Source organism: Genypterus blacodes, unplaced genomic scaffold (assembly GCF_046128005.1).
Source record: "Genypterus blacodes isolate CSIRO-AG114 ecotype Tasmania unplaced genomic scaffold, CSIRO-AGI_Gbla_v1 ptg000438l_1, whole genome shotgun sequence".
Classification (NCBI taxonomy): domain Eukaryota; kingdom Metazoa; phylum Chordata; class Actinopteri; order Ophidiiformes; family Ophidiidae; genus Genypterus; species Genypterus blacodes.
In genome coordinates this window covers 5,976,683-5,999,365 of record NW_027467208.1, presented here as the reverse complement: position 1 = coordinate 5,999,365, position 22,683 = coordinate 5,976,683, and the positions used below count along the sequence as shown (strand labels likewise).

Sequence of the window (22,683 nt, the reverse complement as noted above, 5' to 3'; positions counted from 1 at the left end):
AAATCAATGCATTGGCACTTTGGCACTCCAACAGATTTCAATTTCATATTCCCTTCCTCCTCTCCTGGCACCCGCCAAACAAAATAGTAAACCTTCAGGGAAAGAGGGACTGTTAATTTCTGCAGCTTCTGGCAAAGACACAGTCAATATTCATTTGGTGTCATGCACGAAACATGTGACAAACTCAAATCTGTTGCTTTTTGCTGCATGCTGCAAAGAAAAAATATCTATCTATCTCTGTAAAGATTCTACCTCATGTCTGTATGCAGCCAGGCCTTTGTCAGCCAGTGAACAATGTGCAGAACAACTCTATTCTTCATCTTGTTCTAACAGAGAAAACTTTCTTCTTCATGATTAGCACACCTTGCAGGCTGCATCTCAATATGTGACTCCCAGCACAGGTGGATGACAGTGTGGTGCTTCTTCCACTTGTCTTACTTCTGACTCATCTCCCGGCTGCATTGTGCGGATGCATGTTTCAGGAGTGGTACACAGCACACTTCTTTGTGCGTTAATGGGCTCTCAGCATCTTTAAGACTCAGGGTACAATTAAGAGGTGATAGTTTGATCTCCCACCTCACAGTTCTATTTCAGAGCTGCCGCGTGATTATGCCGGAGGTTGATGGGCGGGTGAGGAGCGAGCTCTATTTAAAGGAATACTCCCATGAACACTTCAAAGAACTGAAGAGTTTTGCTGAACGTGTCCTTAAATTCCCTCGATCTTTTAACACAATGCTCATATGAACAATTATTTTTGTACGTAAAGTCAAATCACTCACTCAGTATTCAGATACTACGTTACACTCAATAATCAACTACACATGCTTAACCTACCAGTTTCATGCATACACACGCAGGCACACACACACACAGTAATAAAATGAGACGTTAAGAAGTGTATTCGTTACGTTTCTCTGCTGTATTTTATAGCCAAAGAATTGTTTGATGCAGCATTGCCACCTGCTGGCCAACTTTGATCATCACATAGTGGTAGCTCGATTTTAGTAACACCAGTGCATGTAGACAGCAGTCGAATGAATACCTGATAATATACTGGCATAGGGTCAAACCTCATGATGTATTTCTTCAGTTTCAATTTCTTCCTTTTCAACTGACACCATTAGGCCCATAATTAAAATGTAAAAATATGCTCATAGCTATGCATACATCTTAGACATATTTATAAACGCTTATCTGTGGCCTTATGCTGACCCTCTTAATGTGACCCCTGGACCTCGATTACCCCTTAAAACTTTATTTAAAATCCTAAAAAATCCTACACTTGCTTGATTTTAATCTTCATTGAATATGTGTGATGGTTGGTGCACAATTTTTAATATTCAAACCCAGAATATGGTGTATTTTACGGCAGTAAAGTTACAAACTAGAACAAACGTGTAGCATTTTTTACTCACATTACCCCCATGACGTCACATATCACAACAGTTTCCAAAACTTTCTCACCTGTACAGCACTCTTAAACAAGGTTCGGTGGTGTTGATTACTGAATGGGACTTGAACGCTTGCTGTCAGAGGATCCAGTTGTGTGGCTGGGTCCCGGTGGGTCCCGGGGGGGTTACACGCGTTAAAAACGTGACACACAAAAAAAGCCCGCTTGGGACTTTGAGCAGATAAGGAAATGGCTACCAGTCCCCATTGTTGCGTTTTTGGATCTGATTGGCTGCAGATGCCGGGTACTGAAATCCTATTGGTGCAAAATCGCTGTCAATCACCTTGGAGGCGTGTCTTCCCTTCGTCATTTAAAAATCACTACCAGTCCTCACTAACAGAACCAGTGAGGTTCTTCTTCCCCTCAAGCTCTCTGTACAGCCAGCGTGAGTGTAATGGATGAACCGCATGAGCAAATGAGGCTCCTCTCCAGAACAGTGAGTACCCGCCAACACCGGTAGCCTCCGCCATTACGTTTTGTCCCGCTGCCTCCTTCTTTGCCAAGCAGCCCACAGAAGTACAAGGGATGCTCGGGAGTCGCATCCAGCCACCATCCGGCGGTTTGCTATTGTTAGCCGGCTTTCTACGTTTGGTTCGTGGCACGGCTACAAGTTGGCTTACACTCGCTTGTTAACACCCCCAAAGACCTTAAATGGCACTATTTGTTTGTATAATGTAGTTTTCCCGAGTGTTACTGTAGTATTTATACAGTTAATCTTATTTTGTTTCCAAATATTGCTAATGAGTTAGCCGGCACGAGCCCAGTCAAACCTCAATCACATCCAAATCTGAAGACGCGGAACAACAAACCAATTAAACATGGTTAGGCTGGATAAGAGTTTTAATGTAATGTTTTCATGTAGCTGCTGTGAAACTGAAAAGAAAGTGTTTTGACCGTAAGTAATTACACTGCTATATGGCATTTTCCCCTCACTTTTAAGTTATGCGCGTTCACCTGACGTGTCCCTCTACCGAGAAGACCTGCTGTCCCTGTTAGAGGACAGAAACCTGATGCTCATTTGTAGATGAAATATACCTAAAATAGTTCAGTCTTCCTTCTCTGGAACATTTCCAAGTCAGGTAGTCAATTGTTGCTACTTTTGCCCTTTGAAGCATGTGAATGAATGTGGAGGTGAAAGTGAAAATCATCTTACACTATATCAGATTGATTAATGGCCAGTTTCACTATAACTACCAAACTCAAAACTGTGTTGAGTTTCAGGTGAGGGTAGGAGCCACATCCTGTTTGTTAGGTGTAACTTTATAGTCACAGTGAGACACATTGCAGCCCGAACAAGCCCAAAAAAGAAACTAGAAGCTAAGTTTAACATGCACACTGACAGTCTGACATCACTGCCAGTTGTCCTCCACTGTGTGTGTGTGTGTGTGCGCCTGCACCTGCACATATATGAACACACATACATGAACATGTGCTTGCGACTGCGGAAACTTGACACCCGGCTTGTGGCTACTCAATGAAGGGGACTTTCTGGGTGCTTACGTATTTCCCATGCATGAAAATCACTGCCGTCACTATGACACAGGAACCCACAGACTGTAACTACTTAACTTAACTAAACTTAACTTCCTGTTGCCTAATGAAGTCTCATTAAGTGTTTATCCTTTATCATGCTGGAGATCATCTGTATGGACACATTGTAGCCTGTGCATGCACATACAAAAAAAACGCAATCTAGTTTCCAAGAAGCTACTGTTATCAGTCTTAGTGCTTGACCAATGCCAGAGTCTTTCAAAACGCTCCCTGAAGGGAAAAAAAGAACCGGCACTGCTGTCGTTGGGCTAAAAATAGGCTTAGACAGTGAGAATCGGCTCTAAACACTTGATAAACATAGTAAAAAATGCATTGCTGTTTATTCTGGATACAGCCTTTGTGCAAAACATTAGATTGTAGTGACTGTTATTTAAAACTTGGAGATTCTAACAGATAATCACCTAGCTTTCACTTGTTTGTCTTTATGTGCACAATCTGATTATATTTCTTAGCAGCTTTGTCCCGGCATACAGTGTGAAGTCACCCCATATATGGTCATATCTTTATAAAACTTTATACCCACAGAAACGCCCTCCATTTGGCTTTTCCTGTGCTGGTAAAGGAGGGAGAAACAGATGTTCTTGGATTGCCACACTACATGTGTATTTGTTTATCTTCAAGACCCAAAGCAGAACTTTTTTTTACGTGCAATCTCACAAACAGCAGTTTTCTTGTTCTTGTTGTAGCATTAATGTCTATTCACAAGAACTTCTCTAACTTTCTGCAGAATGGAACCGTTACAAGGCCTGAGCAAAATGAGGCTCACCTACATTCTTTTGCATATAAGCCTCTAGACAAAAAATGCTTAACGCTATGAAGGGAATTGTGGCTGTGAGGCTGAAAACTAAATCGCCAGGCGCCCTTTACCTGATTCCCTTTATATGTGACATATCTACTGTATATACGTGATGGATCCGTGTCGCTTATTGTGCGGCATACACACTGATCTCTGCAAGAGCTTTCATGACATTCTCCCTCTGAATGCCTGTCTGGAGGAGAGGGATTTGCACATCCTGCTGTCCCACTGCTGAAAGTAGTTTATTTGGACCCTTTGACACTGATTACGGCAGGCTCAGTGCTTCCTTCCAGGGTTAGTGAGTGTTTTATGATGCATAGTCACTGTATGACGGGGTTAATTACACCAAATGGGCCCATTTACAGGTCTGATGGTGCTCTGTTCTGCTCAGCTACTCCGGTATAATGACTTATTCATTCCTACTAGGCTAATTAGCATGCATAATAGAGTGTTTGTTTACATTGTATATAATCTACTTTGTGTCAGGATGACGTGTACTTTCAGCCAGAACGATGCAATTAAATGGCGCTAAATGCCATAAGCTTACCAGGCTTCCTGTTCTGTATGAATGTGTAATGATGCCATCACATGTGCTCGTGCCCTTTAGATTGTGTGCGTTGTAAATCAGAAAATTGCTTTGTTTATCTTGTGAATGTTTATCTGTTGTTTTTAGGTCATCAATTCTTGTTTACATTCAAACATTGCCATGCATTTACACTTTAAAGTTTCACATCTCATCTATTAGTTGTAGCCAGGTTGCTTAGCTACAAGATAACTTAAAGCGATAATAGTGGGATTTTTTTTTTAAGTTTCATGCATTTCAGGTTTAGATCTGAACTAGGTTGTGCGTTGTTGCAGTCTGGAGATACTTGGCGTTCACTTACAATGTCTGTAGGCCTTTTGAATGGCCACAGAATTGTACAGCTTACAAAAAATGTGACCTAGTTAAAATAACCATTTACTTTGTTCAGTGTATTTATGAGGCGGATTTACACAAGAGACCTATACATGTGTGGCATCAACATAACAAATGACAAAACTAGAATATTGAAATACATTATTTCATTCCACACTCATTTGCACATATTAAATCACTGTTGTAGTCATTAATCATGCAACCTTCTTCACTATGATAATAATCTATTGTACAGCACAGAACTAACATTGTTTGGGAAGGGTTGCAAATACATGGCCCATCATACATGCGATTGTGATTTCTGCCCACTCAGGGTCAGCGTTCACTGATTTAAACTTTTCCCCATTGCGTCAATCCAGCTGTCATGCCTGGCATTTACAATTCTTCACCCCTGGTAGAAGCTGCACCATCTCAATCGTGTCTGTTGTGTCTTCACCCAGAGAAGGTGTCTGGTTGTACAATGGGAGGCCATATAGAAGGTACAACATCATGCAAAGGAATTCAGTAACATCACAATCTACATTCTTACCATAGAGTCAAATCAATCTTAAGTATTATTAGACTTTATTAGTTTCGCAAATAACTGTTTTGCATTTCACGACATCATACAGAAGCAGCTTTTAATGCTCTTTCTAGCTTTGTATTTCCATGGTTTGGGAGTCATGAGATTGGTGTTTTTGGATTTTGACACTGGATTATATGTAATCCCAGATTGCTCCACTAACGCTGCACAGTAGCTGTAAGTAGGATATACTGAAGCTGTACTTGGCAAATTATGGTGTGAATGTGTTTACTTACTGAATATAACTGTAGCTGTCAGTCACATCTCACTGGATCACAGGGGATTTCTCACATTGTCTATATTTGTAACGCAGGATACACATGTAGTCTTGTTTTGGTTCTGTCTAGTTTCAACCATTAGGTGGCCCTCTTTCTATTTTGTCCCTCCACACCAATCTATGATTAACCTTGTTGATAAAGGATTTTACCGTTGTGGTTTTGTGATCATTTCTGTTGTAAGACCTGATTTCTGCACGTTATAGACCCACACAGTGTCTCTGGAATGGAGTCCACAGATCCCCTCAGTAAAGCAATAAAGCTGTCTCATTCTTAATATTTCAGTAAAATTGATTTTCAAGTTCAGCTTAGTTTGGTCAGAAAAAATGAGTCATAATCCCGGGGTAATTATAGGTTGTCGAAAGACATCCCATGAGCCTGTTACAAGGAATGTGAATGTCAAAGTATGTCAAAGGCACAGAGGCTTTTAGTCTCCTAATGAATACGGTTATCTGTTCTTTTTCAATGTATTGCACCCTCTGTGGAATGCCAAGCCAACACGTGTGCTTGTTTCTATTTATTTCATTTGTGACGGGGGTGGGTCTTCTTGGCGACCTGAATACCTCAGCGGTTGAGCACTTGTATGTCCTCCAAACGCGTGTGTATGTTCTCTCGCTGGGGGTGTGTGTGTGTGTGTGTGTGTTCTCAAGCTCTTGGCTCGGAGAATAAAATATTCATGGTGGCATGGTGGGATTGGCTGCTGAGTAAAGAGCGGGCTGACAGGGTAGAGCGGCGCGGTGTCTGTTCTGAAGCAACCTGCTCCCTCTCTCTGCCTGTATAAAGAGATAAGCTTGAGGAAGAGGGAACAGACTAGTGAGCTAGAGCCCCTGTTGGTTAGCTCTCACTCGCACGCACACATCCTACAGAGATAACCGTCCAAAAGAAGCGACTGGCTAACATCCCTGCAGCCTCTGCTTTGCGGATGTTTTAGTCTAAATGGACAAGCAGAGCGAAGGGGAGCATGTGCTTACGGTACGTTGGGCTTGTGTGTGTGTACGTGTGTTTGAGGTGTGCCCAATTCAGGTTTGCACAGGAGCCAGGGTCTCTGTATATGTCGTGTCACTTGTGTGATTACATTGGTTTGTCCTCTTGTGCACTCCTAAAGACCCGGGCAGGAGCTTGAACGCAGGCAGGCGCATTTGAACTGAATAGAAAAGGAAGAGGGGTAATAATGAGGAGGATTTCAAGCTTGAAGGACAATGAGGTGAAAAGGCGACAGACACCCTTGTACAATGAGTCTTGTCTGTAGAAATGGAACCATCTCTGTCCTTTGATCACAGCAAGTGGCAGTACAAATGAGAGGGCACATACTGAGAGAGTTATGGCTGCTTGAAGGAGCGGGACAAGGAGAACAGGGAAGGAGACGAGAGAGACAAGGGAGAGGAGGGGGAAAATGGGTCTTCTGAGGGAGCTGAAGCACAACAAGGTGCTTGCTGGCAAGATGTCTATTGAGTGAAGTGCAGGCTAATTTTTAATATACATATAATTAAATGTTTTTTTCTCATAATGGGTACAGCAATGAAGTCAAGAGAAACAGCATTGGGCAAAGAAGTGCAGTTTGACGCACGTACACTTGTATGGGTGTAGGGAAATGTGAGGTGAGGGAAGAGGGAACACGGATTCCATCTTTGTTTATGGAGGTGTGCGTAAAGTCTCTGTCTCCGGGTGTGTGTGTGACCACTGTGATCTGAATCTTGAGTGTGTGTGTGCGTGTTGTAAGTACGTCTTCTATCTTAAGTGCAATATCTCTCCAGGTCTTCAACCTAGAATATAAGGCTCATTACATAATATGAGGTTGGCCTCCCACTGAGCATGTTTTACCCCTGGTCAAGCTTTAGTGAATGCAATAACTGATTGACTTCTAATGTAAATGTATTGCAATAATAACAAACTGTAGATAAATTATGTAATACACATTTCTGCGTCAATGTTTTCCCAATTTGACCACATCGTCAATAATCCATGTGATATCTGTACCCATGAGCCATATGCCACAATAAGATCTCAGTTGTGCCTTTATTGTGTTTTTCCTTCTGTCCATAGACTAATTGGTTACATAATATAGCCGAACTGTAATTGGCAGTGAGGTTCTGTCAGTATTTTCATCCGCATAGTATAATTGTGCTTTTAGCAGTATGAGAGGGAAGGAATATGCAATAATCTCAAGGGAAAGGTCTCTCGCTGTAACACCTCTCTGCTGATTGAATGCGGGCCCAGTAAAGACATGTTGGCACAGACTTCAGAATAGAGGGAATAGAGCCATTTCATTCTCTTGTGGTTAAAAAAAAAACCCAACTCACTCGTACACAATAAAGAAATGATATGAATCCTGTGATTGAATCGTATTAATATGTAACAAAAGGGTTTTGACGCAATAACACAAACACCTGAACAACATGCTATGAAATTATCCATTACAATAGTGCTGCATTTATTACTGTCATTGTGAAGGTGAGGCTTCTTTTGTTTGTTTTTTGCTCAGACTGTCATAGACGTATCAGTTCAATGCATACATTTGAATAATCTGAAACATCACCGCAAACTATCACCCAGCCTTGAATTAATGCAATGGATGTCACATGGAGACATTAACAAGTCCTAATGAGGCTGAGGGGCTTCGGAATTTCCCACCATGTTCCCGGCTTTGTCACCGGCCCAGGCAGCAGAATGTGTCACATCCTTTGAGTGATGCATCTATTGTGTGGCAGCACCGTTTGCTCAGAGGACACCGACAGTTTAGGGAGCAGTGTGAGCACATTCATCTCCACGGAGGTTTTAGGATAAGAAAGCAGGCCAACTTTAGGGAAACCTGTTGCCATTCACCTTAAGAGGAACAACTCTATGTAGACGAACAAACAGAATGTTTAGAATCATTACGAATACCACTTTTAATTGGCGCTCTCACGACAGCACGTTGTGTCGTTTCACAATAGCATCTGTGCCCACTTGATTAAATCGCTATTTACGCTTCAAAGGATGTAATTTGTTTTAATATTCCTCTGATGCTAACGCGCCCTATAATGTTGCTACTGTGACCAATGTTGCAATCACAGTTTCATTGGTTTCTTGCTTGCAGCGCAGCTGATCTCTTGGGAGCAGCTCAGGTCACCTTGACTCACTTGACATAATTTATCCCTCCAAAATCATATTGGATTTCTGGATTAACACCTATTTGATTTTGAAAAATGGGTTTTTCCGCAGTGATAAAGTCGCTCTTCTTTTCTGTTTAGGATAGAAGCACAGCAAATTCACTTCACATAAGCAAGGAGGAGAAATCTATGATGCGTCAGGGCTGGATAATATATAACTATGATTGATACGCCTGAGGACTCTTTTAGGTTGTCGGGTTGCTGATGGTTGGTTGATATTCAGTGTCATTGCCACGCCCCCCCTTGAGCCAGGCTCCATGCATGCTCTCTGGACTTTCACTCCAGATGACGTAATGTTCCCTGGAGGAGCTGGGGGGCCTCTCATCACAGTTCTCCACCCGTCTAGTACCTCTTTTGTCAGTGGGTGAATTTCAGTAATGTTCCATCATGTGGTAGCACTCCTGCATGACAATGACTAGTGACCAAGTCAGACTGTTGGTGTTGCATCCATGGTTTTTCTGGATTTTCCGGATTTTCCGGATTTACCACATTCACAGGGAAATGATCACAAACGCCTCTGTTTAATGGGTACATAAGTAATTTTTAATTCCCCTTACTTGTAAAACATAGTAAGTAGCACATGTTTTCACTCAGTGTGCATTGTACCGCTGAAGCAACACTGAACATGAAGCACATTCAAGCATTGTAGAGTTTTCAAATTAGACCCATAATAAATGACTATGATCATTTTCCCACACAGGGAATTCTTTGGCAGTAGGTAATGATTACAGGTTATGGAAAGAGGGAATCAGATTCTCACTCTCCAACCCCTTCTCAGATAGTGGGTATGTTTCTTTGCACGAGAGCCAGTTTTTTGGATATGTGGTTGATTGTGGAGATTCCAGGCATGAAAGTGTTCAGCCATTCATGATTAAGATACACTCATATTTCCTTCAGGCCTTCACACTTCTTTCAGGCGCTTACTCGGCATTCGGCAAAACCTTTTAGTGATTGCAATCACAGCACATTTTCTTGAGGAAAGGCATTTCTAGTTGGAGGATAATTTACAGCTACACATGCACTCACATGCATTTCACCACCAGATGTGTTCTTGTGTGTTCTGCTGCTTATTACCTGGTTATATTATAGGGAAAACCTTCATACTAGCAAATGCTCTCATTTGGAGTTGAGTCCAGTTGCAACCACCACAGGGAGTTAGACACACATTGTCCGCTGCTCTTTACTGCAGAGATGCAGCCAAAGACATGAGATCCTTCTGTCATGAGCCCCCTACTGATGTCACTATGTACTGGTTGTCAACTCAGCTGACAATTCTTCTCATGCCCCCCCAAACACACACACACACCCCTCTGGCACAGCTACGCTCACCCAGTCACAGCTGTGCTTTGTCCGCATAATTGTCAATCACCCTCCTGGCCTACGAACTGTGAGTGACTCGGGGTTTATTTTGGACCAAGCTATGTGACCGTTTGCATCATGTTTTCCAGGCCACGCGGGTGAAAGGGCACAAGCAGCGTTAAACACGTGCATATAAATGGAATGCATGCAATAACATGCACAGAATTTGTGATAATGGCTGGTGTTATGTCACGGTGTTATAGAATTTAAAAAATAAACCTGAAGTGGTATTTTAAGAAGCTTAACAATAAGAGGATACTCATGAAACAGGAGCAGTTTCAGACCAGCTTTGTGCGCCCTGCTTGCAAACATTGGTTCACGTGATGCCTGCAGATTGGAAAACTAAAGCCAACAGCCAAAGACTCAGCCTGTCACTCTGGCCAGTCTTCCTCACCCTTGGTCTGCTGTGTGCGTGTTGGGACTTCAGATCTCAGAGGGAGACTCATTTCCTCCCTCTTCTCTGCCGCTGCAGCTGTATCATTACTGCTCCTCATCAGGGATACTGTCAGAGAGCAAAGCAGTTCATTAGTATGCAAATCCACCTGCAACACACACACACGCATTCAGAGACACACATATACGGACACAGACATATGCACACACAGCACAATCACCAATATGGTTCTTAGAATAGAAAGGCGGTGATGCAGCAGGTGTGTGCAGGTTATGTGTGCTCGGCATGACGGTGGCACGTCATTGTGGTCGGTGGAAGCGGCTGGCACGATCAGACCCTTATGTCAGCCAGAGAGCCTGTGTCCTGTCTCCATGTGGGTAACAGCATCATCCTGTTTCCACTCCCCTGCTTGGCAGCAACGCCTCTTTGTGATTGGTTGGAGGGGGTGAACGCAGCCTCCTATTGAGCCGGTTGCATCAAAATGCTTAAGCACGCAGCAGAATGGCAGCAGGTTTTTATTTATAGAAACACGGCAGCTCATTATATTATATGACACCCGAAACCAAATTTGACACCCTTTTGGTACGACAACGCATAGATTTATATGTTTAGAAGGATTTTTGGCTCAACCCAATTCAAATCAAAGTAGATTTCTTTTCTCCAACCTGCACAGACTCACTTCATAACAAATATGGCCCATTTTTATTAAAAAGCGTAGTCAAACTCTAGCCAACATTCACTCTGTGGTATTTCATGTCTGCTCTGAGCTATGTCGTCCTTCTCCGTGTCGTCTCTAGTGGAGCAGCTGGCAGTAGCAGAGCAATTAGAAATGATTTCTCACGAGTGTCAGTATGAGCTGTAGCATGTCACCGGTGTATTATGGAATTGTAGTGATGTGCTTTTTCTGCATCTATTAATATGTCGGTGGTTTGGGGGAATATGGCTCTCTCCTTATTTGTACACTGACCTCACATCCTTATCAGTTGCTGTATACTTGCGGAAACGCCACTGTGACTTTTCTCACACGCTGCAGTAATTGGAGACAGGTTACTTGTCAGCCCAAGGTCATGGTGTGCCTCTGGTGGGCAAGAAGTCAAGGGAGCACTAATTCAGATTGATAATTGAGCAATTGTGTGTGTGTGTGTGTGTGTGTGTGTGTGTGTGTGTGTGTGTGTGTGTGTGTGTGTGTGTGTGTGTGTGTGTGTGTGTGTGTGTGTGTGTGTGTGTGTGTGTGTGTGTGTGTGTGTGTGTGTGTGTGTGTGTGTGTGTGTGTGTGTGTGTGTGTGTGTGTGTGTGTGTGTGTGTGTGTGTGTGTGTGTGTGTGTGTTGGGTCACTGTTTAATTGGGTGTAAAGAGATACTTGCTTACTGCTTTGTTTAGATGTTGGTGTCCTCCTTTGACACATTGACATTTGACATATTGACATGATGGCAGTATCATGTCATCTACTTTTATTAAGGTCACAATCATTTTAAAATAGAGCGTAGCCGCCGCCTCGCTGTTGCTATGAAACGCGGTCTATATTACAGGGATCATAACAAACGCTTTACTTTCCAAAACAGCCCAATTAGTTTGTATGTACAGGGCTGCCTTCCTCTTCACCTTCCTGCAGGTGAAGATAATCTGACCTCTCCTGTAGTCGTAAAGTATAATAATTCTTTTCCTTTTTTTACTGTGATGTAAGTTGTTTTTGTTGTTGTTGGACTGTTAATTAACTGATGTGGAGATTCACAATAAGCTACATGCTGAAATGAAGTAAGCAAGAAGGACACAGCCACCAGACCATGTCTAATCACAGTCTGAACAATGTCTGCCAAGCTACTTTGCCTGGCACCAGCAGGGTCAGGGTCCATACCCCATTGCTGTTAGCTCCGCGTCCCATTCATCTAGGCTGCAACCCCACACGTACTTCCCTCCCCTAACTATTACACCCCCCCCTGTTGCCTGATAACTATTCATTATCAAGCAACAACTGATAGCTGGATTTAAATGTGCTTTTGTTAAAAATAGACCAACGTCCGACCCTAAAACAAACTGTTGTGTGTTGCATTGTGGTCTCAGCTCTTGCGTTGCCAGATCAGACACTTAAATGTACTCGGATTAGAAATGTGATGTCTGATCGTGTCTCTCTTCTCCTCAGGGTCTAGACGAGGAAGCAATAGTGGACTACGGGAAGTGCAGCTCCGCCATTCACACAGAATATGAGAAGGACGAGTTGGAAAGTAAGTCAGATCAACCCCCCCCCTCCTCGGACCTCAAGGTTATTTAGCAATTGAAGAGATTGGAGCCTACCCAGCGAATCACTACACCACACATTTGGTAATCAACATCGCAAATGATAAGATTTGCTCGTCTTATCTTTTTGATGGTAATGGGTATAATTGACCTTTTCTTATCCTATCAAGCAAAAAAATCTTGTCTGTTGTCTGTTTTAATCTATATTGTTAAAATGCTATGTGTTGGTTTCTCTCCTGAGTTGGATGCATCAGTGGTTTCACTTCTTCTCCTCCTGCCCTCATCGATCTCCCCCTCACCATGCTATATTTCCTCTTATGACACACTTTTATTTATCCCATTCTCTGCTTTTGTGGACCCCCCGGAGCCCTCTGCCTCTCTGTCCAGCTGAGCCGCCTTTTCCATTATCCTTTCATCATCTGTGTCTCCCTTTGCTTTCCTCCTCTCCCTCTTTCTCCTCCCCAACGGCTCGGCGCGTGTGCGAGTCGCTCGTCCCTCTCCCAGAGCGACGCATCTTGTTTTCATTCTTCTTCGGCTCCCTTTGAAAGCAAAGAGAGATGACTCATCGGTGAAAATGCACTCTTGGCTGCAAATGTTGTACAAAAGTAGGGCACGTACATCTTAGAACACAGAGACAATAATTATGGGATGTAAAAAGCACATCGGCCAAGCTGAGGGGCGAAAAAGTAAAATGTTAGATTTGACATTTATCCTGCTTTCCTTCATGTTGGTAAGTTGGTCTTTTATAGGAAACGGAGAGAAGTTGTTTTGCTTCTGCCTGGTATATTTGTGTGTCTGTCGTGTTCTGTTGTGTATTTGCTGCATTCGCCTGTCCACTGTCACCGTTCTTGCCTTAAAGTCACAAAGGTTTAGTGTGAAGGAGGCTGTTTAAGGATGTTTCTTCTCTGTTTCCTCAGGCCACAGGGCAGTGTACACTGGCGTCCATGTTCCTTTTGGAAGGGAGAGCAGGCGAAGGCATCGCCACCGCGGACACAAACACCACCGAAAGAAGAGAGAGAGAGACTGTGAGGAGGGGAGAGATAATGGCAGCGATTCCCCGACTTACGGTTGGAAACTGTTTCTATTTTAACACACCGCCCTCGATGTGTTAATGAATGCTCCCTGTTCCTCCTAACTACCACACTGTTCTTACTTTATTTCTTTATTTTACTTTTCTTTATCATTTGTTACATCCAGTGTCTGGTGATGACAGCCTTTAACTGTGTTTGTACATACTCTCCCCCTTGCTACCTCAGACATTAAACAGAAGCCGTTGCATTCCAGAATAGCTGGCTACCTCTGTAGATGTAAACATCCTCGTGTAGTCTCTACCCCTGGAGATAATGCTCCACTGTTTTCCAGGCAGTTTACCTGATTCTGTTATTATATATTTACAGCCATTGTCCTCTGATCTGAGCTCAAGACAGCACAGGAACGGTTCATACTAAGATGCTTGAACACTAGTGTGGGTGAAGGCAAAGGCCTCCCACAGCATTTTACTGGTGTCATCATTCTAAACGCTGTAAAAATTACCTCTGCCCAGACACGCCGTCCCAGCGGGTCCAATTCATCTTGGGAACAGAAGATGATGACGGCGAGCACGCCTCCCATGACCTCTTCACTGAGCTGCACGAGCTCTCCTTCAGAGATGGCAGCGCCACTGAGTGGAAGGAGACTGCCAGGTCAGAAAGAGACTCGAGGGGTGAAGCACCATAAAAACAGGAAGTCAAGCAATCCAGTAACCTATGGATCTTTTTGTGTTTGGTAAAAGAGTTTAGACTTTTTTAGAGTGGTTCTTTGGCAGTCATGCAACAGTCTGAGAATAATTTGATTTTGAGTGAACAGACTTGGAGTTTTACTATATGTACTTATTGTGATCTGAAGTATTAATCCCAACTGACTACTTTTGGCTGCACTGATGATACATGAGCACAGTCTTTAGGAATAAGTGGTATTATTAACAGAACCAATACATGCTTCATGATGGACGTACAATAGGTATTGTGAATGGGCCCCTGGTGATATTTTGCTTAGTCGCTCTGTGTCGTGCAGCCCTCCATGCTTTCCAATGGGGACCGCCTCACGGGAAAAGGAAAAGTTAAAAGTAAGATAGAATGTTTCAGAATTCCCTCCGATTGTATCATTTGTATTTGGGGGCTTGGATTGCAAAGAGTTTAGCAGTGATAAATAAACGGAGTGGTCTTGGATATCAGATTTATTTATCACTAAAAAGGGTGAACCTAATAGATTTCATACTACAAAAATGTACTATACGATGGAAACAGTTCTCATTTTTCAGGACAGTGTATTCTATGAATACCCTATGAGAAAATGAGGAAATACTGTAGCGACGTCTCTTTAAAGACAGACGCTAAATGAAATCAGATTTCCCTCAGTGACACATTAAATCTGCTTAATGTGTATCTGTGTGCTTTATATTATTATTATTATTATTATCCCCATTGTGTCTTACATTGGCTGACATTTTGCATCTGGAGGAGGTATTGAGTGTGAATTTGTAGGAATTCAGTGTATGCGCAGGAAAAACTAGGGCATGCAGGCACGCTTTCTTCCCCCTGCGCCCTTGAACTATAATGCAACTAATATTATGCAAACTCCAGGTTGTGCATTCAAGTAAAGCATATGTGTGTGTGTGTGTGTGTTGTCATGTTCAGATGGCTGAAGTTTGAGGAGGATGTGGAAGACGGTGGGGAGCGGTGGAGTAAACCCTACGTGGCTACGTTGTCACTACACAGTATATTTCAACTACGTAACTGGATCCTCAACGGCACAGTCATGCTGGATATGAGAGCCAGTAGTATAGAGGAAATTGCTGGTAAATTATGGAGTTCTTTAACTTTTTCCTTATCTCTCTCACCTCTTTTATGTTTGTGTACATTAAGCATATAGTGATTGCTGTTGTGTGTTTTTTTCTGATTCAGACATGGTGATAGACAGCATGGTGGCGTCGGGCCAGCTGAAGGAGGAGCTGTGCGAGAAGGTACGGGAAGCCATGCTAAAGAGGCACCACCACCAGAATGAGAGAAAGCTCAGCAATCGCATCCCTCTGGTGCGCTCCATTGCTGACATAGGCAAGAAACATTCCGATCCGCTCTTGCTTGACCGAAATGGTGAGATCCTACGATGCACTCGCATTTCTTTTTCCTTGGTATTTCGGGGGAAATACTGTCCTTGGGGAACTGTCTCTAAAAGAATCCCAATGTTCAAAATCCCTCAATGCCAGCGTAGAAGGTGGATGGTCAAAGTGAGTAGAAACTAGAGAATGAATCACGAATGAAGCAACCAGTCCCCCCCCCCCCCCCCCAGCGAAAGAGAAATCGGGGTGCTAGTCGTTGTTCTAATCTGTATGGCTTGCCTGGCTTAGGGTTTATAGTAATTGGTTGTTTTCACTCTTTAGGATGGCATTAAAAGAAGTCATGCTTTCCTGCCCTGCAACTGGATTTAGCATTATGTGTGCTTTTTTCCTCTTTTTTTTTTTCTCAACAGGGCATGGCTGCAGTGGTGTCTTGCAAAATGTGTGGTGTTCCTTTTCAGAGTGTCAGCCTTAGGGTTACAGAGTGAAAGACGTCTTGTTCTGGTTGGGCGTGCGATTCTATGTCAATAATCTTTGAAATGCAAATGTGATTTGTCTCAAATGATGTGTGTCATTTATGCGTAAGTGTTGAATCTAGTTTATGCCGTATGAAAGGTCTGTATGTCCTGTTTGCAATAGTAGCTGCAGTGTTTCTCCTAGAATTTCTTTCCTGGCCTGGTAAGCAGGTTAGACGTAAACAAAGATCAGAATGTAAGCAATATATTCTTCAAAAGCCACTTGAAACCAGCCAAAATATTGTCAACAATTAACTCTCTAGCCTCTATAGCGCCTCATCATTAACACAAACTTAATTAAATAGAATACCTTTATTTGTCATTTGTATAGATATAGTTGGAACTCAAAATTAACCCTAAACACAAAACTCAAAACCCTGACAAAGATGCTTTCATAATGTTATTAATACACCACATACTAATGGAGTAGACGGAGAGCCAGTTCACCGTCTACTTGTGTCCCGTGACGTCTTTGTCCCAGACACGAGCCGCAGCCATTCAGCGGACACCTGGGCCGTCATATTTCCATTATCCCCCATTTCCTTAAAATTTCTGGCCCCAGTGGACCACTTGTTGTCCTGGTGGCCCATCCATTAGTAGGGGAAACACTGAGTAATGTGTGTACGATTCCTGAGTGACGTGTTTGTTGTTGCATACGTTTGCTTTCAGTGAAGTGATGTTGCGCTAACTCATCCTCTCCTGCATGCAAGCATCTTTGAAGACAATTTCCGCCTTGTTTTTGTTTCCGGTTGATTGCGTGACTGGTTGGTTTGAAGTTGAATGAGGAAACTTGTTTGACCTTTGTGGACGTTTTGTGGACCCTCCCTTCATTCCCCACTAAACCACTCTTAGCCTCTCTTGCGCACAACTACGCTTTCCGCTTAGGTTTACGCAAGCATGTGTCTTTTGACCTGCAGCGCCGCCGTGCTGTCGCTGCTCATCCCTCCCGCCTGTGTCTCCTTCAGATACCATCTCCGTGATATACTACTACTTCATGTGTTTTTCCCTTCTGCTCAATCCCTCTTTTCTCCTCCTCCTCCTCCTACCCTCTCTTTTTTTTCCTCTCTTTACCATTGTCTCCTCTGTTAGGAGAGGGCCTATCCTCTTCCCGTCTCTCTCTCCAGAAGCCAGGGGCAGCCTCCTCTATCACCAACCTGTCCCAGAGGTGTGAGTCCAGAGTCTCCGTCCTGCTCAACCACCTCCTGCCCACTTCCTCCTCCAACGCTGGCTCTTCCTCAGGCCTCTCACCCCACACTACCCCTCAAAACACCCCCACGTCCTTCAGACGCTCCTCCCACCTCCCACACGGCAACAGCCCGGACCTTTGTCCACAAGGCATTCCCGAGGTGGTGGTATCGCCCCCCGAGGATGATGAACTGCCAGTCTCTGCGGACGAAGAGGCAGCAGGGCCACAGCTCAGCCGGCAAACCTCCTCTGGGTCCCGGGGCATCGAGCCGCTGCCCTCAGAAGGCAAATATCTGTGTAGCCTGCCAGTGTGAGTCACGGCTTGAACAGAGAACACTAGCACTAGCATGATGGGTCTGCTCCCCGTTAATTTCCCACACGCCAACCTCGCGGTCATCTCATCAATATTCCACAGCAAGGCTTAATTGCTAAGACGCTCTTCCCTCCTGTATTTACCCACACAGTTCTAAATGCCACACTCACATACTGTTTACCTCATAATTCTTGCTTCTCTGCACTTTTCTTCCTTCCTATCCACTCTGCTGGCTCACCCTGTCCTGCTCATATCCTTCTTCCTCACCGCCTACTCTACTCAAACTTATTGCTTTTGGCCCATCCAACCTCTCGTCTCCCCACACACATTTCCAGTGAGACCTTCCTGGGTATTTACGCCTTGCTTGGCCCCTGTCCATTGTTATACCTCCTTCAGTGTGGTCGCACGTTCTCCCTCACCCATAATGCATCCTGTGTCTCGTGTTTGTTTGTCCATTGTACCACGACTCCACCTCAAGTCACTTCAATCAAAGCATTCTGCATAAGCTATGTTACCCCAGTTGTCCCGATACCCATCCAAGTCCTTCATTACTGACCCCAAAGTAAGTCCACATGACACAAATTACAAATGTCTTAAATGTTTTAAAAAGTCACAGCTTCTGTTTTTTTGTAATAATGTGTCAATTTATTGTGGCACGATAGAGATTGTCCGTTAAAAAAACCTTAACCAACCCCGATATAGTTCTTGCAGACAGGTTTGGGACATCCGCACGCTTAGACATCGTCGTTTTCAATACTGTGTTTTAAAGATACACAGGCAAATCTGTTTCATCTGTGTGCGACTGTCCCATTTGTACAAGTGTACACAGATGGAAACACCGTGCAGCCTGTGTTCTTCCCATTGCATCTCTAGCTTTTGCATTGTTGTTCATCGTCTCCTACGTATGAACATTCTTTTACCCGATTAATATTCGAATGTGTAGCGTGTGCCAGGGGCGGGCCTAAGGATAAGCCTGAGAGAGGCAGAGTGGTGGTGACAGGTCATATTATGTTGGCAACTGCAGTGAATGTGTGTGTGTGTGTGTGTGTGTCCATCTTGGCGTGACTGCAAGGATGGGCCTTTACAATCAACAACAACAAACCAATGTGTTGCATTTGAAATGAAAAGGTTGCCGAGGTCTTTTTTTAGATGAGCAGCCTCTGTAGTTGTACCCATACTAGGGAGGACACAAGCCATTACCCAAGAGGCAAGACCCAAGAGTGTGTCTGCATCAGTGTGGGCTTCCACTCCCAAATAGTCACAAGGCGATGTATCATTTCTTTTTTACAGTTTTATTTTGTGTTCTGTTTTTAAAAGGCGGGTATGGGTAAGCATTCCAGGGCTTAGTCGGGGTGAAAGTTGTATAAGCAGATACAAGCTGAGATAATCCCTCCCCTGTTCCAAGAGGCTTTGTCGATCACGATATGCCAGTCACAGCTACCCACCGATGATCGGGGTTACTCAATGGCACCGGTCATCGGGCACACGGGTCACAGGCCGAGCGACACGCTGGCAGAAATTTAGACAATGTGCAGCAGTGTGTTTGGACTAATTGCAGATGAGAATATGGTGCAGCGCCTCCAAAATATATTTACAGATTTATTAATCTGTGTTATCTAATTTGGGGTGGATGAATGTATGAGAAACTGGTAAAAGAAGTTTACGTCAACTGCTTCATTTCATGTCTCGCTCCCATTGCCACCTCAAGTGCTAGCGTTTCCTGTAGTATGATTCAAAGGCCCTGATCTGACCTGGGCCTGAACCGAGGCGTGACTCTGTGAATGCAACATTTGTTTTCATAAGTGAAAATAATTCATTTACATTTTTTTTAAAGAGGCTGTAGTGCAACTTGAACAAAGGTAATTAGATACATTTTCTTGAACAAAATAAATTGATGAATTGACTGAACTGCAAGAACCTCTTCCACTGTGAGGGCTTCTTGGAGACGCAGTGTCAATCATAGATACCAACCTGGGCACGGCGTGACACTCCGACCTGTGGTTGGCTGCAGGCTACAGGCTGCCCAGTAACCTGCTGGACACTTCCTAATGATCATCTTGGTTGGTTGTCTGTTGAACCTCAGTTTCAGCTATTGGTTACTGGGGAACAGTGGTATCTAGCTGTGGCTCCCTACAGTTTAATTTTGTGTGATTAAAATTCCCTCCTGTATGATTATAGAGGCCTAGCTGAACTTGTTTGTTTTTGGTTATGTATATTTAAATCAATACGTGAGTAAAGTCACTTTGAATGGTGACTTTATTCCCAACCAGTCTCTTCCTCATACCTTTCCTTAAATACTCACAGAACTGACGGTCTCCATTGCTTTCTCCTCCTGTCTCTTTTCCTTTCCCTTCCAGGACCCCTGGTGTCTCCACACTCGCTGCCCAACAACCTAGGTGGTACCAAGTCAATGGAGAGGAGGCCGTCCAAAGCAGGGGTCAGTAGAGAAAGCAGCAGTTTTGACTTCAGCAAGGTAACCCAATCAAAGGACTGAGCATAGAAACATTGTCATGGTGGAGGGGCCTTTCAGTCCATTGGTATCACTATACAGGTGCCACCATCTCATCGCCATTGGCCCTTCTGAGCTCACCAAGTCATTGCTCCAATCTTGCTGAAGGAGACCTCAGTACTTTATAGTTTTTTTGTGTATTGACATTGACGTTTAGCAGCCTGCTGCCACCCCCAACATCCTGCTTTTTAATCTGGTTTGCATGGCTGTTTCTTTCAATCTTCTCTCTTCTTCTATAGTCTCTCGCTCAGTCGCAGCTTTTCTTTCTGTGTCATTTCCCCACTAACGCCTTTGTTTTCTACCGTCTCAGGTGGACATGAATTTTATGAAGAAGATCCCTCCTGGTGCCGAGGCTTCCAATGTGCTGGTGGGTGAAGTGGACTTCCTGGAGAAACCCATCATCGCCTTTGTACGACTCTCACCTGCAGTACTTATTACTGGGCTCACTGAGGTGCCTGTTCCCACAAGGTACAATATACATGACCTCTTCGTGTTTTGAAATGTAATATATTTGTATTTTTCCTGTTTAATGGAATGCAATATATTGAGTAAGTACCCATTGTATCTGTCATCTTGTAATATGTTTATTTGGTGTTGCTCATTTTCATGTTTGATGTCTTTGTGTCTTGTCTGAAGGTTTCTCTTCTTACTTTTGGGTCCAAATGGAAAAGGGCCTCAGTACCATGAGATTGGCAGATCCATGGCCACACTCATGACAGATGAGGTGAAAAATTGATAGAAATGCAATATTGTCGATAAACCATATACACATGTTTACATTTGTAACTTGGGAGAAATAAAATCACCTTTTCATTCTCTGATGCCCTTAAGATTTTCCATGATGTGGCATATAAGGCCAAAAACCGAACAGATCTACTCTCGGGGATTGATGAGTTTCTGGATCAGGTGACGGTCCTTCCTCCTGGAGAATGGGACTCAACTATCCGGATTGAGCCCCCGAAGAATGTCCCATCTCAGGTGACTGCTCCATAAACTGTGTTACAAGCTCTTAGTGTCTTTTTATGTATTTATTGGTTATGTAAGCCTTTGTATTTCGTACATGAAGTGTTACTATCAAATGATGTTCATGTTTCTCTTTGCTGTCCCTAACGTCATAATCACACTGAGAGTGCCCCCTGTTGGACAGTGAACACTATGACAGTGTGATGAAGGAAACGCACCAACATGTTTACTACATTTGAATGTCCAATGTCCTGCAGCTGAAGAGGAAGATACCGTCCCAGCCTAATGGCTCGGCCCCATCTGGAGTATTGGAAAAGGAGGACGACGAACATTCGGGACCTGAGCTGCAGAGGACTGGGAGGTGAGAACACAGTGGTACCTCACATTCACACTGTAGGAGTTCACAATGTGTATTATGTTATTAGCAGCTAATAAGCAGAATGTTCAGTTTCATGGCCCTGCTGACATAGAGCTAGATACATATTTGCTCTCTTCTACACCGTGGCAAAGCGCTTTGGAGATTACGCTTTGAATCCATGTGTTATCAAGTGGTATTATATGAATATACTGCAATGTGCATACATCAATACTCCTAACTCCTTAATACCTCATGTTAACAGGGTTTTTATTTGTATTGTGATCGACAAGTATGATGACTTTAAAATACTTGATCATCAAAGTGTGTCCTAATTTAATTAACAACCAGTGTTTATCCGTCATGTATCATATCACCACCTTTCAAACACAAAGGCAATTCAAAGGGCTTGACTAGAAATATAAAAAAATAAAGTGAGAGGGAAAATGGAAAAACTTGGAACAGAACAAAGGGAAATATAATAAGTTTAACAGGCAGCACAAGTGTATCTTGTTTGCAGAAGCAGACAGGCCGAGCACACATTCTGTAAAATTAACACTCAACTCTGCTCCTAACTTGTGTTTATGCAGATACATCCCGACTTTACTCTGAACCACAGGTGCTGACATTTATGGTCCGGTCATGCTGGCTCCCTAGAGTCTGGGCCACGCTGCATGTAGAACGTGTTTATCTGACGTCTCAGACAGTCAAACAAAAGGGCTCAGTCACACATATCCTGCACACACACACACACACACATCAGGCTCTGTATTATTTACAGTATTCAATCTGCTTTCCACCACGTCTATAAAAAGGCACAAGCTGCCCGGATGCTCACAGGTGACACGAGTGCAAGAATGTATGAGGACCAAATGGATGGCGCGCCATAGCACAAAAAGGGATTGAATAAAAGAGGCAGTAGGGTTGTGAGAGGGGTTGTGGAGGCAGACTATGATGAAAGACACAGTGGCAGAGCAGTATGATGTATACTGGAGCAAAGCAGAGGGAAATGTACAAGCCCAGACTTGGATTTCAGAAAGTAGAATGATGTAAAAGGGAGAC

At 43.5% G+C, this 22,683-nt stretch overlaps 1 protein-coding gene across 3 annotated transcripts in view; it reads left to right on the top strand.

The window, feature by feature from the left end:
* Positions 1-1,768: 1,768 nt before the first annotated feature.
* Positions 1,769-22,683, top strand: part of LOC142989555 (sodium bicarbonate cotransporter 3-like) — a 28,517-nt gene continuing 7,602 nt past the window's right edge. Inside the window, exons 1-12 of one of the 3 annotated variants that reach the window (XM_076139096.1) lie at positions 1,769-1,886; positions 12,593-12,674; positions 13,605-13,754; positions 14,231-14,369; positions 15,363-15,523; positions 15,630-15,818; positions 17,386-17,766; positions 20,152-20,267; positions 20,614-20,771; positions 20,940-21,027; positions 21,135-21,281; positions 21,524-21,627. In XM_076139096.1, coding sequence (XP_075995211.1) covers positions 1,845-1,886; positions 12,593-12,674; positions 13,605-13,754; positions 14,231-14,369; positions 15,363-15,523; positions 15,630-15,818; positions 17,386-17,766; positions 20,152-20,267; positions 20,614-20,771; positions 20,940-21,027; positions 21,135-21,281; positions 21,524-21,627 — 1,757 coding nt within the window. In that variant the 5' untranslated portion in view covers positions 1,769-1,844. The remainder of the gene's footprint in view (positions 1,887-12,592; positions 12,675-13,604; positions 13,755-14,230; positions 14,370-15,362; positions 15,524-15,629; positions 15,819-17,385; positions 17,767-20,151; positions 20,268-20,613; positions 20,772-20,939; positions 21,028-21,134; positions 21,282-21,523; positions 21,628-22,683) is intronic. The other 2 variants (XM_076139095.1, XM_076139094.1) reach the window with 2 other exon arrangements.